The 17,496-nt window shown below is 46.7% G+C and overlaps 1 protein-coding gene across 1 annotated transcript in view; it reads right to left on the bottom strand.

The window, feature by feature from the left end:
* SNX30 (sorting nexin family member 30) overlaps positions 1-17,496 on the bottom strand; it is a 108,398-nt gene that overhangs the window by 18,038 nt on the left and 72,864 nt on the right. Inside the window, exons 5-6 of the mRNA XM_013966270.2 lie at positions 14,676-14,871; positions 11,961-12,160 (exon numbers count right to left, since the gene is read on the bottom strand). Of these exons, the coding sequence (XP_013821724.1) occupies positions 11,961-12,160; positions 14,676-14,871 (396 nt within the window). The remainder of the gene's footprint in view (positions 1-11,960; positions 12,161-14,675; positions 14,872-17,496) is intronic.

Raw genomic sequence — 17,496 nt, 5'->3', positions numbered from 1 at the left:
ATGTGGATGAGGGAAGGGTGGGCGGGGGGAGCGGTGCCCAACCCACAGGTATGTGGATGAGGGAAGGGTGGGTGGGGGGAGCGGTGCCCAACCCACAGGTATGTGGATGAGGGAAGGGTGGGTGGGGGAGCGGTGCCCAACCCACAGGTATGTGGATGAGGGAAGGGTGGGTGGGGGGAGCAGTGCCCAACCCACAGGTATGTGGATGAGGGAAGGGTGGGTGGGGGGAGCGGTGCCCAACCCACAGGTATGTGGATGAGGGAAGGGTGGGTGGGGGGAGCGGTGCCCAACCCACAGGTATGTGGATGAGGGAAGGGTGGGTGGGGGGAGCAGTGCCCAACCCACAGGTATGTGGATGAGGGGACCCTCAGCCCCCTGTGTACAGAGACCCCAGCTGTGCCAGGCCATGGAGCCTGGCAGGTGCCAAGGTGGGATGCTGTCTGAACTGTTAATGGAAAAGTCTAAGTCAGGAGAGTTCTTGTTTCTTTAATTCATCGAGTTGCCCCCTGGTGGACTGATCCACTCAGTGATCCACTATTAGCCACGTATCTGTCCTCCACTCTGGGTCGGGTACCTGAAGAGCAAAGATACACAGCTCGGACCTGAGGGAGTCTGTCTATGGGAGATGTGTGGATGTGGAACGAGGCTGCTCGTGCTCAAAGAGCCACGGATGAGGCCAGAAGCCCTGCGACCACATGGGGAGACTGCCAGACACAGCGCTGGATGGGCACAGGGGCCAGCCTGGGCAGGACTAGGGGGAGGCAAGCCAGGCGCCCAGGATGCAAACTCTAAGGAGACACTCAGTCCTGGGTCTGTGCAAGTTCAAGGCTGGCACCTAAGTGTGAGTCCCTAAACTTATGCCCTGGGCGCCACCCTCTGTCTCTGCCGCTCAGACCCCAACAGACAGAACAGAAAAGCTTACAGTCAACTTTCTAGAAAAGCATGTTTCATCCAAAGGTTTCTTTTTCTTCTTTCAGGTGAACCACAAGTGGCAAACCAAGAGTAACAAGAACTTTCTTCGCCACTGACTCAGAAGTTTCTAATCTCTGAGTTTCTAATCTCCCGTTCTCCAGCAGAGCATGGGGTCCGGTGGGATGGGGCCGTTCCTCGGCCACCGCAGTGGACACCTTCAGCTGTACAACGTGCTGAAATGTGATGAGTGACTGAGTCACGGACAGCGCTCTGGGGACAACCTTCTCATGGAAGGCGTCAACATGGGGAACCCCCAGTCTCCCCTAAGTATGTACTTGCAGAAGTGTTTCACCATGAGAAGAGCATGAGATGAAACCTGTAATAGCTTCGCTTTTCATTGCTTTCCTCTCAACTTTCTAGAAGGTGTTCTGAGGTCTCCTCCCCACACTCGTCAGCCTCTGGGCCTAGAACTTTCTGCCGTGATGGAGAGGATCCACGACCTATAGGGACCAGCACAGCAACCGCTAGGCCCACATGCCAACTGAGCTCTTGAAATGTGGCTGGTTTGGCTGAGGAACTGGATTTAAAATTTTTATTTAATTTTCCATAATTTGAGTTTAAACTGAAATAGCCACCGATGGCAAGCAGCTGTTGTACTGGACGGAACAAATCTGTAAAGCAAACACAAAAGAACAAAAAAGCCAGGGCTCCTTTCTAGATTTCACAGAGCCGAAAGCATTCTAAATCTACTGGTCTCTTAGCAGGAGCTGCTCTCCGTAGGGACACAAATGTGGTTCGCTGGGGGCCAGGAGGACAGGGGTGGGGGGTGCTGTTGAAGAACCTGGTTCTGCCTTGTACTCCCTTCACAGGATGCCTCTCATGGTTTGGGAAAAGCACGCGTATCCAGGCTAGGAACAGGCTCCACAAATGATGAGTTGTTCCAAAGACACACCCCTGTCAGTGTGGCAAGAAACTCCCAGCCAAAGCTAGAAATGCTCTTAAAACTCCTTCAAAACACAGTTTAAGCACAGTGTGGCATGCTTCCTGTCCCCAGTTCTGCCGAGAGTCGCAAGTCTCTCTGATGAGGTTGCCAGGCCCTCAGGCAGGGAGGGACGGTGACGGAGCCCTGTGAACTCCACTCCGCTCAGTGCGTCGCCTCTCCCCCGCCTCCAGGCAGATGAGGGGGCCGAAGACGCAGCCACACTTCCTCAGGACTGCCCTGGCCCCGAGGAGAGGTGAGGGCTCTTTCTCCTCAGCCGCTGCCAGCCCAGAGCCACCGGAACGCGGCCTTCTCCTGAAGCCTGAAGAGGCGCTCTGGGCTAGCACCCCTACCTCATCGGACTGCAGAAAAAACTCACGACAACCACCAAAGCTCTTAACAACCCTGCGGAGGTGAAAGGGTGCTATCTCCGCTCTCCAGGCAAGAGCACGGAGGCACCCTGAAGCGGCCTGGCTGAGGTCACACTCTGGCTAAGAGCACAGCGGTGGCTCACTCGGGCCTCTCTGCTGAATTCCAGAGCGCGCGTGGTTCCCCACCCTGACTGCCAGCCAGCCAGGGCAACCTGTTCCGAATCAAGATAAACTGCTGAAGACTACCGTCCTTGCTGGGAGCACCTTTGCACACCATGGGCGGTGGTCTGAAGGGACTGGCCTCCCTCCCCAAACAGCACAGGCTCTGCTGTTAGTCCCGGCCACGCTGGCCTCTGGTTGAGGGGGTCTCAGCCTACAACGGAGGGAAAGGGCCTTCAAGATACTGGGTCAGCATCTGCAGAGCAGTTTCTCCAGCACCGAGTGATGGGCCAAAGACCTTTACGCTCCGATTTCTCCCAGAGATCGACAGAGCTCTCTGATGCCGGTGGATGGGGGGATACGTGCTTCCCACCCTGTGTCACTCTCCCCCGGGTCTGCACGGCCATCCCCACCCCACTTCTGTCTTGCCTTAACATCTCTTCATTCACCCAGGTGCTGGAGATACGGCAGAGAGCAAAACACACAGAACCCTCGCCTTCCTGGAGCCTGCGTTCCAGGGAGGAGGCAGGCAACACACAGATAAAATAGAATCGGCCTGAGTCTGGAAGATAACGCTAGGTGTCCAGGAGGAAAAACAAAAGCAGGAAGGAAGGGTGCAGGACTGAGGGTCTGGGAGACGGCGAATCGCACACGGGGTGGCCCGGGAGGACCTCGATGAAAGGAAGCTTTTAATTAGAGACACGGAGTAAAGCTCTCTCAACGCTACATGTATTTTTAATGTAGAGCATTTCATCATGATTTCCAAATGGTCCCAGTAACCTGGAACTTCACTACCTCTCTTTTCAAATGCAGAGGGGGAGAAAAATGACTCCTTACTTTAATAAATAAATTGCAAAGAAAAATAAATATAAGGGGAGGGATTCTTAAAATACTTAAGAAACTATATCAAGCAATGTATGGATTTTATTTATATCCCACTGTGGAAAAAGCCTAAAAACAGTGTCTGAAGCAACTGGGAAAATTGAACACTAACTGCATATCTGAGGAACTATTAAGAAAAAAAATATCCATTTAGGTGTGACACTACAAACAAACCTAGTGGAGGTGATGGAATCCCAGTGGAGCGATTTCAAATCCTGAAAGATGATGCTGTGAAAGTGCTGCACTCAACATGCCAGCAAATGTGGAAAACTCGGCAGCGGCTGCAGGACTGAAAAGGTCAGTTTTCATTCCAATCCCTAAGACAGGCAAGGCCAAAGAATGCTCAAACTACCGCACAATTACATTAATCTCACACACTAGTAAAGTAATGCTCAAAATTCTCCAAGCCAGGCTTCAGCAATACGTGAACCAGGAACTTCAGATGTTCAAGCTGGTTTTAGAAAAGGCAGAGGAGAACCAGAGATCAAATTGCCAACATCTGCTGGATCATGGAAAAAGCAAGAGAGTTCCAGAAAAACATCTTTTTCTGCTTTACTGATTATGCCAAAGCCTTTGACTGTGTGGATCACAATCAACTGTGGAAAATTCTGAAAGAGATGGGAATACCAGACCACCTGACCTGCCTCTTGAGAAACCTGTATGCAGGTCAGGAAGCAACAGTTAGAACTGGACATGGAACAACAGACTGGTTCCAAATAGGAAAAGGAATACATCAAGGCTGTATATTGTCACCCTGCTTATTTAACTTATATGTAGAGTACATCACGAGAAACGCCGGGCTGGAAGAAGTACAAGGTGGAATCAAGACTGCTGGGAGAATATCAATAACCTCAGATATGCAGATGACATCACCCTTATGGCAGAAAGTGAAGAAGAACTAAAGAGCCTCTTGATGAAAGTTAAAGAGGAGAGTGAAAAAGTTGGCTTAAAGCTCGACATTCAGAAAACTAAGATCATGGCATCCGGTCCCATCACTTCATGGCAAATAGATGGGGAAACAGTGGCAACAGTGGCTGACTTTATTTTTAGGGGCTCCAAAATCACGGCAGATGGTGATTGCAACCATGAAATTAAAAGACACTTACTCCTTGGAAGGAAAGTTATGACTGACCTAGACAGCATATTGAAAAGCAGAGATATTACTTTGCCGACTAAGGTCCGTCTAGTCAAGGCTATGGTTTTTCCAGTAGTCATGTCTGGATATGACAGTTGGACTATAAAGAAAGCTGAGTGCCAAAGAATTGATGCTTTTGAACTGTGGTGTTGAAGAAGACTCTTGAGAGTCCCTTGGACTTCAAGATCCCACCAGTCCATCCTAAAGGAGATCAGTCCTGGGTGTTCATTGGAAGGACTGATGTTGAAGCTGAAACTCCAATACTTTGGCCACCTCATGCAAAGAGCAGACTCATTTGAAAAGACCCTGGTGCTGGGAAAGATTGAGGGCAGGAGGAGAAGGGGACAACAGAGGATGAGATGGTTGGATGGCATCACCTACTCAATGGACATGAGTTTAGGTGAACTCTGGGAGTTAGTGATAGACAGGGAGGCCTGGCGTGCTGCGGTTCATAGGGTCGCAAAGAGTCCGACACGACTGAGAGATTGAACTGAACTGAATAATGTGGTCCTTCTTTTTTTTTAAAAGAATGCTTGGGGACTTCCTTGGTGGTCCAGTGGTTAAGACTTCACCTTCCAAAGAAGGGTGTATGGTTTCGACCCCTGGCTGGGGAGCTGAGATCCCACATGCTACATGGTCAAAAAACCCAAAAACATAAAACAGAACCAATATTGTAACAAATTCAATAAAGACTTTTAAAAATGATCGGCATTAAAAAATTTTTTTAAAAGAATGTATTTTAGAGACATGCATTTTTGTATGAAATGATTTAATGCCTGAGATTTGCTTTAAAATAAGCCAGGGGGTGGGGGCTGGGAGCAGGTGGGAGGAGAGCTAGAATAAGATGGAATGTGAGTGGGCGAGTGTTTGAATAAAAAAGTTAAGCAATGGAAACATAATACCTGTCATCCAAAATGTTTACAGAGCAAACTAATAACAGCCATTAAACAAAAGCATCAGGAAATTAGATCACAGATACTAGGCAGGCCAACAAGTTTGTTTAGGTTTTTCCATACCATTTTGCGGAAAAGCCAAATTTACGGAAAACCCGAATGAACTTTTTTGGCTGACCCAGTACAGCCTGTGATTTGGCTCTCGACATCTGCACTGGATTTTTTCCAGCGTGCCATGGTGGTCAGGATCAACTGGAAAGCCCGACACCCAGGAAACAGGAACGCCTCCCCTTAAGGAGGCTGTGGGTTCACAGACGTGGGGGCGGAGGAAAATGCAGTCCAAAGACAGCCCCAGTGCAAACGGTCAGCAGCTATCCCGAAGGCTCCTGGGGTCCAGAAGGTTTTTGAGCATCAGATCCTTTTGTAAGAGGTGAAACGGGATTGAGAGAGTAAATGAGAGCAGTAGGAACAGCTCAGCCACATGGAGAGAATGACAGTACAGAGTGGCCTACGGCCTGGTACGCCTAGGGCTGACAGCCCGAAAGAGCCAGGGGGAGATTGTGTTTAATGAGGAGTGTTCCGTAACAAAGAAGCTCAAATGAGAATAAAACTCAAACACACAAAACCAAACCAAGTCCAGACTCACAGAGAACAGGTCAGTGGTTGTCAGAGGGAAAAAGGGTTATTAGGAGGGTTACGAAATGGCTAAAGGGGATCCAGAGGTACAAAATTCCAGACATAACTAAGTTATGAGGGTGCACCGTCATGGAGAACATGGTTATAACACTGCGCTAACCCTGTTAGGTGACAGAGGCAACTAGACTTATTTTGGTGATCACTTTACAATGTATGCAAATGCGGGGTCATTAAGGGCACACATGAGACTAATATGTCAAATGCACTTCGATTTTGAACATTTATAATAACTGAAAAACATCTGACACCCAACATAGCCCTGGGGCCTGTCTTTGGGTGTCCCTCCGTGACAGCGTTTCCCTAGAGGCAAGAAATTTAGTCTGAATTTGATCCTGGTGACATGTGTGACTTAAATGACCAAACTTAGGTCGCCCTTTCCAACATGCTCTTTTTTACACATTCGTTCTTTGATGACAGACCACCTGTGAGTTACATTTTCTAGGACAATATTGCTAATACTAAAACCACACATTGTGCCTTCATTTTAAACAATATTTGTTACAGATAATTTGAAAAATAAAGAAAAATGTAGAGGAAGAGGTTAAGCATTAACCACCTCATCTTTCAGGCACGGCCAGTAACATGTTTTGTCTTCACTTCCAGTCTTTTCTCTTGAATGACTCTGATGCTCCCCCATCTCTCTGTTTGCTCCTCCTGTTTTCCAGATATTGGATATCTGAGATATTGGTAGATATCTGGTCTGGTCTGGTCCTCTCACTTTTGTATATTTTTTCTCTCCAATCCTCCATCTGTCTTTCTGTTTCATTTTATAGTCATTTCCTTAAACTGTTCTTCTAACTCTGTTTGTGGTTTTGTTTTTTCATTTCTGTCCTGATCGTCATTCCATGAGCTCTTTGCTTATTCTCTGGAATTTTAAAAATGCTTGTTTTATTGCTGTGACATCTCTTCTCTTTCTGAAGATATCAATGAATTTTTTTTCCTGGAAACGTTCTTCTCCCGCAGTGATGTTTCATGTTTTTCCCTTCTTTGTATTTACTTGTAGTCACATTAGAAGCTTCCCTTAAATATTTGGTAAGCCTTTTCTGCACACTCTCCCAAGACGGAAACACTAAAAACTGGTTGAAACTTCTCTGATATGGAGGGCTTCCTGACAGTTCTCTACAGGGACTCTGCTGGGTCCTTTCATTGAGGATTCCTCCCTCCCACTAAATATCAGTATATTCTAGTCTCTTCTCCCAGCCTGTTTAGATTTTTCTAAAAGGCCCTCCAACTCTTCCAGGAAAAGGTATAAGGCTGAGAGCCCAAGCAGAGGAAGACAACCAAGAGTTTCAACGTTCAGTAACCTTTCGCTCTTGATTTTAGGATTTCAGTCCCCACCCTCAACGGTGCCCGGTGTCTCTTGGAGCAGAGACCCTCTATGGGGACTTCCCTAGTGACTCAGTGGGTAAAAAATCCACCTGCAATGCAGAAGATACAGGAAACGTGGGTTCGATCCCTGGGTTGGGAAGATCCCCCGGAGGAGGAAAATGGCTACACACGCCAGTATTCTTGACTGGAGAATCCCACGGACAGAGGAGCCTGGCGGGCTACAGTCCACGGAGTCGCAAAGAGTCGGACACGACTGAGCTATCAAGCGTGTGCAGCAGAGAATACACCTCCAGTTCTGCCCGAGTGGCGAAGGGACAGTGCCCCGGTGTTTGGAAGGAGGACAGAACTGGACGCTCTAGCTGCTTCATAAACAGACCCCTGCTCAACCCTTGTCTTCAGCTCCCTCTTTCCCGCAGTCCCAGAGGTAGCTGGTGCTGGCCACTCTCCACCTTCCTGAAAGAGTCCGCAGTGTAAACTAGGTGGCTTCTGTTTTCCCCGCAGTCAGCTTCAGCAGCCTTGAGTCACCTGCGTCTCTCCCACCTCTCAGCTCGCTTTTGGTTCCTAACTGCACTGCTGCAGTTTCCCTTCCTGCTGCTCTTCCCACCCACTGCCCCCACCCCCGCCCCGCCGACTTAAGCCCTGAAAAAAAAAAAAGAAATCATTCTGGAGTCATTCTGATTGTATGGAAAGAGGAAGTTTCAATATGTATCCAGTCAACCCTAACTGGGAATCTCAGAGTTTTGATTTTTATATTTTTCTAAATTGAAAAATATTTGAGATCATTATGTATATTGATACATCCCTAATTCTTCACATTTTCAAGAAATCAGGCCCTCAAGCCTATAGCCACTTTTGTTTAGGAAGGAGGACTTTCTTCCCCTCAAATCAGCCTTCTAGAAAATCTCTTTTTTAAGTTTTGAAAGGCACCCACCCCACTCCAGTACTCTTGCCTGGAAAATCCCATGGATGGAGGAGCGTGGTAGGCTGCAGTCCATGCTAAGGGTCAGACACGACTGAGCGACTTCCCTTTCACTTTTCACTTTCGTGCATTGGAGAAGGAAATGGCAACCCACTCCAGTGTTCTTGCCTGGAGAATCCCAGGGACGGGGGAGCCTGGTGGGCTAACGTCTATGGGGTCGCCCAGAGTCGGACGCGACTGAAGTGACTTAGCAGCAGCTAAGTGGGCAACCTAAAAGCATAGACTAGTCACTTGACTCATTAGCTCCACCTCGTGGTCTCTGGGGGAGTAGGCGCATGGGCCAAAGAAATCAGACTGGACCTGGACTTTATCATAGTAAGTGAAGTTTAAGTCAGACAGAGAAAGATAAATATCATATTATACCGCTCACATGTAGAATCCAACTTTTAAAAAATGACACACAAGAACTTATAAAACAGAAACAGACATATATATCAAAAGCAAACATGGTTAACAGAAGGGAAACATGGTATCAGGAGCTTGGGATTAACATGCATACAGTACTATACATAAAACAGATAACCAATAAGGACCTACTGTATAGCCCTGGGAACTCTACTCAGTATTCTGTAATGACTGCTATGGGGAAAAGGTCTGAAACAGAATGAATATAAGTATAACTGAATCACTTTGTTGTACACCTGAAACAAACACAGCATTGTAAAATCAACTATACTCCAAAAAAAAATTTTTAAGAAAAATTTAAAATAAAGTCAAGAGATCGTATGGCAATGAAATGATCAGAATTTTTAAAACAATTTTTGGGTCTTCCAACCCAAACCTTGTAGCTACATCTTACACCTTGAATCACGATCAGCAGCGACTTCCGCATTATTAAGTCTGATGGTCACTGCTTACCATGTTCTTTCTAACAGTTGTTTCTCTGGGCTTCACTAAGGCCCTCCTCTACTCTTTCTCCTAGCACACTGACCACTCCTTTTCAGGCTCCTTTCTCCTACCTGTCCAGCCCCCTAATTAGGTGTCAGACCGCTAAATACTGGGAGATACAGGAAGAGTCCCAGACTATTTGCCTCAGTCTCTTCTCACCAGATGATTGCCCCAAGTCTCACAGATTTAAACGCCATCTATAAACAAACCACTCCCAAATTTCTATTCCTTCTGAACTCATAACCAGATGCCATGACAGCTCTACTTCAAAGTCTAATAGGCACTTTTTTAAACTCAGTATGGCCAAAACAACTTGATTCCCAACTGTTCTTCTCCAAACTTCTGCCCCTCACTAAACAGGACCTTTATCAACACAGTTGCTGAAGCCCAAAACCCAGGAGTCATCCTCAAATTCCCTCATGTCTCACTTCACATTAACAGAGCAGCAAGTCTAGCTGGTCCTGCACACAAAATATATCCCAAGTTTGCTCACTTCCCCAAGCTCTACCCTCAGTTATCTGCTGCTCGGCTCCCTGCAAAACTTTCCTGATGGCCTCCGGACCTTTATCTCTCTCTCCCTCTCCCCGACCCTTTCTCTCCACAATCCATTCTTCGTTATTATAGCACCAGCTGTCTTCCTAAAGTACAAACCATAGCCTGTCATTTCCCTGCATGAAACCAAATGGCTTCTCTTTTATTCCTAAGAACAAAATCCAGACTTACCAACTATGACCTTTAAGACACTACCGTATATCTCCTCACGTCTTATCCTTTACTTATCTGACCTCCCCACCTGCCACCCATTCCCTTGCTCAGCTGGCTCCACTCACATTGGCCTTTACCTTATCACTCTCTCCCTGACTCTCATCTCACTAGTTATAACCAGTACTTCTGAGATAAGCATGTTCTTTGACTTGCTACGTGTAGATAAACCTACTACAAGTTATTAAAAATAACAAGATAGGTGTCATACAATAGTTAGATATCTGTAAACATTCTAAATGCACCACACTGTCAGCTTCAATTAAATATTCACCGACTACCTTCCACGAATAAGGCAGTGTGAGATATGAAGTATAGGGCCCTTCCCTAACTTTCTTAAATAAAGTTTCTCCAACTCCTGGCCTGGTCATATTGACACCAGTGCTCAAAAAGCACTGCTAGGACTTTGCTAAAGACTCTAACGTGTTCTCTCTCCCAGCCCATCACTATCATAACCATATTTTATATACACGCTGTGTATAGAATGTGAGCCCATATAAGGGGCTCACCTGCAGATGTCTACAGCGTGTTTGAGTCCTGGGCCTGAGGGCAACTATGGTACCCTTCTCTCTCAAGCTCTGCCCACTCCACAGTGTTCTTGGAAGCACACATCCTCAGCCACCAATCCAGCACAAGCTGCCTTCACTGTCCACTGACCATGACCCATCAGTTCCACGTGGGCTCCTAGGGCCGTTTGCTGTGCTTTCTCTCTGCCTCTGAGGGGAACAGAACGTGCCGTGCCACGACGACACTTAAAGACAGACAAGGTCCGCCTCAGCCTTGACAAGCAGGAACTGACCCAGTTTCTCTCGCCAACAGTAAAGGCATGAATATAAGGTGGCTGCTCATTAGAACTGGGACCGTGGAGCAGAGAAAAGATCTACCCGTGAACCTCTGCTTCTTCATCTATAAAAATGAGCCAGCTAGCCAAGATAAACCTCGCCCACCATCACAGGAGTGCCCCGCAGCTACACTCTCCAACCGGTCTAACTGCAGGCTGGGGCAGTTTCTAATGCGGACAATTAAAGCATTTGATCCTGTACCTGAATCTTATCACTTCTGCCCTAAAATTTTACAACGATATGCTTTGGGTTGGTTTTCTGTCCAGTCCTTTTGCTGGGTAATCACCCTGTCCTTTTCATCTAAAGACTTGTGCCCTTTGGTTTAGGGAAACTTTCTTGTATTGCTTCTTTCATAATTTCCTTTTCTCAGTTTTCTCTGTCCTTTCAACCATAACTCTTATTAGTCACACGCTGAACCTTAGAGATGAATCCTCTACGTCTTTTATCCTTCTTTCACAGTTTCAGTATTTTCGCATTTTTGTTCTACTTTCCAGCTACATTTTTAAGTTCGTTTTACAATACTTCCCAAGATTTCCTCAGCCTCATTTTCCAACTGTGCTCTTCCATTTTATTTTAGCAGCCACACTTTAACTTCAAAGAGCTCTAATTATTATTCAATTGCTCTTTTCTCACAACATACTGTTCTTAATCAGATGTTACATCTCAAACACTCAGAGAACTCTAGCTAGCTCCCCCTCTAAGATTCTAGTAAGAATCTCTTCCAAACTTTCTTTTCTTTTTTCATTTAATTCACATACTTGGATTCACCATGCGTTCTTTCTACATGTTCAGGAAAGAGGTCAGTCCACATGTCTGACCCTGCCCATCTAGGAAGAAGGAAACCCAAGTGAAGTGAAGGTCGCTCAGTCGTGCCCGACTCTGTGTGACTCCGTGGACTATACAGTCCATGGAATCCTCCAGGCCAGAATACTGGAGTGGATAGCTGTTCCCTTCTCCTGGGGATCTTTCCAACCCAGGGATCGAACCCAGGTCTACCACATTGCAGGCAGATTCTTTACCAGCTGAGCCACCAGAGAAGCCCAATACCACAAGCAAATAGGCAATAACCAATTAGTTTTTGGTTAATGACAACAAAGAAAGTACCTAGGTGCACAATGAGGGAGCCAGCTTACCTTCATGGAGTCAGAGTATAAAATATATTCCCTGAGCACAGGTAGAAAGTCCTCCGTCATGTCATCGGTCAGTTCCTCCAAGGCTGTAGAGCAGTTGCCGATGCAGGCTGACACACCCTCCAGGGGCTCGGCCAGCTCCGCCTCTAGGGCGCTCCATGTGGAGTACACGGGCCCGTATTCTCTCAGCTCTACAAGGTACTCTAAAAGGGGAAGAGAAACCAGTTGAGATCTGGCTGGGCAAGAAACTGTGGAAAATTATGAAAGAGATGGCAATACCAGACCACCTGACCTGCCTCTTGAGAAATCTGTATGCAGGTCAGGAAGCAACAGTTAGAACTGGATATGGAGCAACAGACTGGTTCCAAATAGGAAAAGGAGTACGTCAAGGCTGTATTTTGTTACTCTGCTTATTTAACTTATATGCAGAATACATCATGACAAACACTGGGCTGGAAGAAGCACAAGCTGGAATCAAGATTGCCGGGAGAAATATCAATAACCTCAGATATGCAGATGACACCACCCTTATGGAAGAAAGCGAAGAAGAACTAAAGAGCCTCTTGATGAAAGTGAAAGAGGAGAGTGAAAAAGTTGGCTTAAAGCTCAACATTCAGAAAACAAAGATCATGGCATCTGGTCCCATCACTTCATGGCAAATAGATGGGGAAACAGTAGAAACAGTGGCTGACTTTATTTTGGGGGGCTCCAACGTCACTGCAGATGCTGACTGCAGCCATGAAATTAAAAGATGCTTGCTCCTTGGAAGGAAAGTTACGACCAACCTAGATAGCATATTCAAAAGCGGAGACATTACTTTGTCAACAAAGGTCTATCTAGCTAAGGCTATGGTTTTTCCAGTAGCCATGTATGGATATGAAAGTTGTACTATAAAAAAAGCTGAGTGCCGAAGAATTGATGCTTTTGAACTATGGTGTTGAAGAAGACTCTTGAGAGTCTCTTGGACTGCAAGGAGATCCAACCAGTCCATCCTAAAGGAGATCAGTCCTGAGTGTTCACTGGAAGGACTGATGTTGAAGCTGAAATGCCAATACTTTGGCCACCTGATGTGAAGAGCTGACTCATTGGAAAAGACCCTGATGCTGGGAAAGATTGAGGGCAGGAGGAGAAGGGGACAACAGAGGATAAGATGGTTGGATGGCATCACCGACTCAACAGACATGAGTTTGGGTAAACTCTGGGAGTTGGTGATAGACAGGAAGGCCTGGCGTGCTACAGTCCATGGGGTCGCAAAGAGTCAGACACAACTGAGCAACTGAACTGAACTGAAAGGGGGAAGAGAAAAACCAGCTGAGATCTGGCTGGGCAGTAATTGCTGGTATTACTGACTCAGTAACTATTGCAGGAAAGAGCTCTCTGAGCATGCTTCCCTTTAAACACAGCACTGATGGTAACAGAATATTTTTTACAATTTCTGTAAGCTGATGTTGTAGCTAACATCATAACATCAGTCAACTCCACTCCATAATGGAAATGTCATGCCTCTGGATAATGGGAGCCCCCAAGCCTTCAGGGGAAAAGTACTGGGAGTGACATCCACTAAATATCTTCCAAAAAACTTACTCACCTACTCCTACAGTGAAGCAATATTTTGACAGGCCATGGAAGCAGAGTTTCATATAGGTTTAGGGGGATGTTTTCAAAAGGGAAAAAAAAAGAAAATCAGTCACAATGGAAAACCAATCGAATTTTAGGAAATACCTGATATAAGAAAGTGTGGGCTTACATAGGCAGACTCGCTTTCTCACTCAGGGGTCACCCCACCACCTTGGGCCCATCAGAATTTACCCCATATGATCTTTAGGTGTGGATGGTACCTAAAGCCATCTCTAAAACCTGCAGGCCCACATAAGACCAGCAGCAGGTAAAGGAGAATTAAAACACAGAGAACAGGGGAAAATATTATTTCTCCTCACAAAGAAAATTGGCCATCAATGGCAAGGATTCTTGCCGTTACGATAAAAACGTTGCTGCCATTTTTCAATAACCAATGGACTGCAGCTACCGGGGAATCCTTTCCTACGTTTCACATCACATGCCAGCATGATCACACATAGTGTTTGGCCTACACGTGTGTAAGAAGACAAAAGGCCCCCACATTCTGGGATACAGAAAAGCTAGTGGCCAAGAGAGGGGCGGGGATGAAACAGCGGCAGCAACCAGGAAGGGTAAAGAAAGGCCTGGAACTCTCAGGAAGAGTGGGCTTGAAATGAAGCCAAGGCGAGGCAGGTGAGTCAATTTCAAGTCTGAAACCTCCTCAGGATCAGAACTTTGGCAAACACAGGCTGTCCTTCTCAATCACCTTTCTGCCAGAAAAGATACTCAAGTTTAATTTTTAAATGATCGTCCCTATAGATGAGAGAGAGGACGGCATCCAACCATCTCATCCTCTGGCGATGGAAGAAGGGAAATCGAGAGAAAAAACTAGAAAAGCCTAGTGGCTCAGAGTGGCTGTTTGTCGTGGGGAAATCAAACACAGGATGAAATGCAAGGCCAGGGATGGAGTACAAAATTCCCCTCTGGTCTCAACTACCTCCCCCGCTCCGTATATATACATGTGTGTTGGTTTCACGAGGATAGTGTGGCCTGGTTCTGCCACTCCAGCATTTCAGCAGTTTGATTCTGCCTGGCACACACGAGTGCCATTTCTGCAAACGTGGTTCGCGGGCCTGACCCAGACCTTGACACACAACTCACCTATTTCTTCCTTGATGATCCGCTGGGCTATTCGATCGATGGTTCCCAGCTTGAGCGCAAACGTGTCTAAGTACTCGCCGATGGCTGCGAATTCAAGAGGCCGATTTCTCAGCTTGTAGCCGCCAGCGACATGCTTGACCGACTCGCCCACTCGAGTCAGCAATGCCATCCCTTGCTTCTTGTGGGCGTTCAGGTCCTAAGGATGACACACGAAGAGACAGACTCAAAGGGCTCACCCGCTCACACGGCCAGGATTCGGTAAGCCAATTCCTTTAGGAATTGGAGGACTCTGAAAATAAGGGACTGGGGATTCCCTGGTGGTCCGGTGGTTACAAGTCCACCTCCTGATGCAGGAGACGTGGGTTCAATGCCTGGCTGGGGAACTAAGCTCCTGTATGCTGCGGTACACCTAAGATGCAACACAGCCAAATAAATATATTTTTTTAATTATTAAAAAGCAAAAGAAAAGTAGCTGAGTTAGGTAAGGCGCTAACCACACACACACAGGCACACACGTCTCCTCCCCTGTGTCATCGCGGCTAACCACACACACACAGACACACACACGTCTCCTCCCCTGTGTCATCGCGGCCCACCCGTGCTCACACGCCCCCTGGCATCCCTGCACACACCAGGTCTCCTCTTTCTCCGGCCGCCACCCCTCTCCTGCCACCAGGTTCTAGGCTGGACTCCTTCCTTTCCAACAAGGAACACTGACCCTGCACACGTTCATTTAAGCACAACTGTTGAAATACAACTTTTTTTTAAAGAGTCCCTTTCTCTTGTACAAAATATCCTAAATTGTCTTTAGGAGCAAAATTCAACAGCTGAGATTCATTCATTTATATCCAACCGAAGCCACGTAAGGGAAGTAGAGGGTGGGAGGCAAAACCCAGCCAGCGCTCTGCGATGCTAGAAATCAGGCCAGCGTTCGTTCTAGGGAGGAGGAGGGCGCGAGTGACTGGGAGGGGGGCTTCCAGGGTGTTGGGGATTTTCTGTCTTGATACAGGTAATGGTCGCAAAGGGCGTGTTCATTTTCTGATCACCTATTGAGCTATGATTGGCGCACTTTTCTGGACGTGTGTTCTCCTTCAGTAACAAACCTGAAGACATTTTAAACATCAGTCCATCTTGCTTGGCCCACAAATAAAAACCACACATACAAAAAAAAATACCTTCCTCCTTATTTTTCACACAAATTCCTAGTGACCAGGGATCCAAGCTTTCTCCTGCTTTGTCCTTTTATTCAATAAAAATGATGAAACCTGCAATTTGGGTGAAACGGTGTGTTGTACTTCTGGAGAACAGGGGGGACTTTACTTTGCGTTTACTCTGGAAGAACTGTGCCTGAGGAGCAGTTCACCAGGAAATATTCATTTTTTTTAAAAGAACACAAGTTTGAACTGTGGAGGGAAGGCTTCCAGGGAAAAGAGAAGATGAATAAGAAAGTCATCCAGGAGGGTGAGTGCCAATTGAGGTTTGGGAAAAAGGGGAAAAAAAAAAACCAAAAAACAAATTGCAACACTGGTGGACTCTGGCATGTGGTCCTCACTGTCTGCAGAATGGCATCCCTCTAAGGTCTTTACGTCAGGTGACGCTGTTTGTAAATATTTCTCAATATGGGATTTTGAAAAAGAAAATTGGAAAGTACCTGGACCTAAATATCCTTGCCAATGCGGGAGGAATTACCTATGGCCTGAACACGAGACTAGGAGGCATGAGCGTAAAGGGATGGGGGGTGGAAGACAGCTGGCACGAGAGTCTGAACACGGGCTCTCACTTCTGCAGACAGACAGAGTGGAGCACCTTGGGTTCTGGACCAGTTCTGCCAAGAGGGAAGTCCCGCGACTAGGCAGGGGGTGGCCCCTTGAGTCAGCTGCATCCCATAGGTTTGGGGCTGTCATGTTCCCACTGACATTTGTTTCCAGGAATTTTTTAATTTCACTTTTTATTTCCTCAGTAACCTTTTCGTTATTTAGAAATGTACTGCTTAATCTCATGTATTTGTGTTTTTTACAGCTTTTTTTCCCCCTGTAATTGATATCTAGTCTCACAGTATTGTGGCCAGAAAAGATGCCTGATGTGATTTCAATGATGCCTGATAATGATTTCAATTTTCTTAAATTTACTGAAGGGGAGATGGCCAACTTGAGTCTGACTATGTAGAATCCAGCACCTGTGTTTGTCCTGACTCTGTCCCTGGCAAGTGCCTGGAAAATGCCCACCTGCCAGGAACTTGGCTGCAGGTAAGTAATGCTATATTCATTGGAAGGACGGAAGCTGAAGCTGAAGCTCCAATGCTTTGGCCACCTGGTATGAAGAGCTGACTCATTGGAAAAGACCCTGATGCTGGGAAAGATTGAGGGCAGGAAGAGAAGGGAACAACAGAGGATGAGATGGTTGAATGGCATCACCGACTCAATAGACAGGGGTTTGGGTGGACTCCGGGAGTTGGTGATGGACAGGGAGGCCTGGCATGCTCCAGTTCATGGGGTTGCAAAGAGTTGGACACAACTGAGTGACTGAACTAAACTGAAGTAATGCTAAACTCCTCTTGGTCAGGTGGTCTGATACCCAGGAAAACTGTGGCCTCAGGAGCCACAAAGACCCAGTTTACACCCCAGTGATGCCAGCTGAACTCGAACACACACCCTGAGCTTCAGTCTCCTCACCCGTGAAATGAGACTCCGAGCCAACACTCATGAAGTTCCTGTGAAAAATGTCCTTACCAAACCCTCAATGAACATTCTCACCCTTTCATGCCCACTGTTATCAGAATGGCCTCGTCCAGTAATATTGCTGGTAAGTGTTCAGGAAAACA

This window comes from Capra hircus, chromosome 8, assembly GCF_001704415.2.
Source record: "Capra hircus breed San Clemente chromosome 8, ASM170441v1, whole genome shotgun sequence".
Taxonomy (NCBI): Eukaryota; Metazoa; Chordata; class Mammalia; order Artiodactyla; family Bovidae; genus Capra; species Capra hircus.
This window is presented reverse-complemented; position numbering and strand designations above follow the sequence as displayed.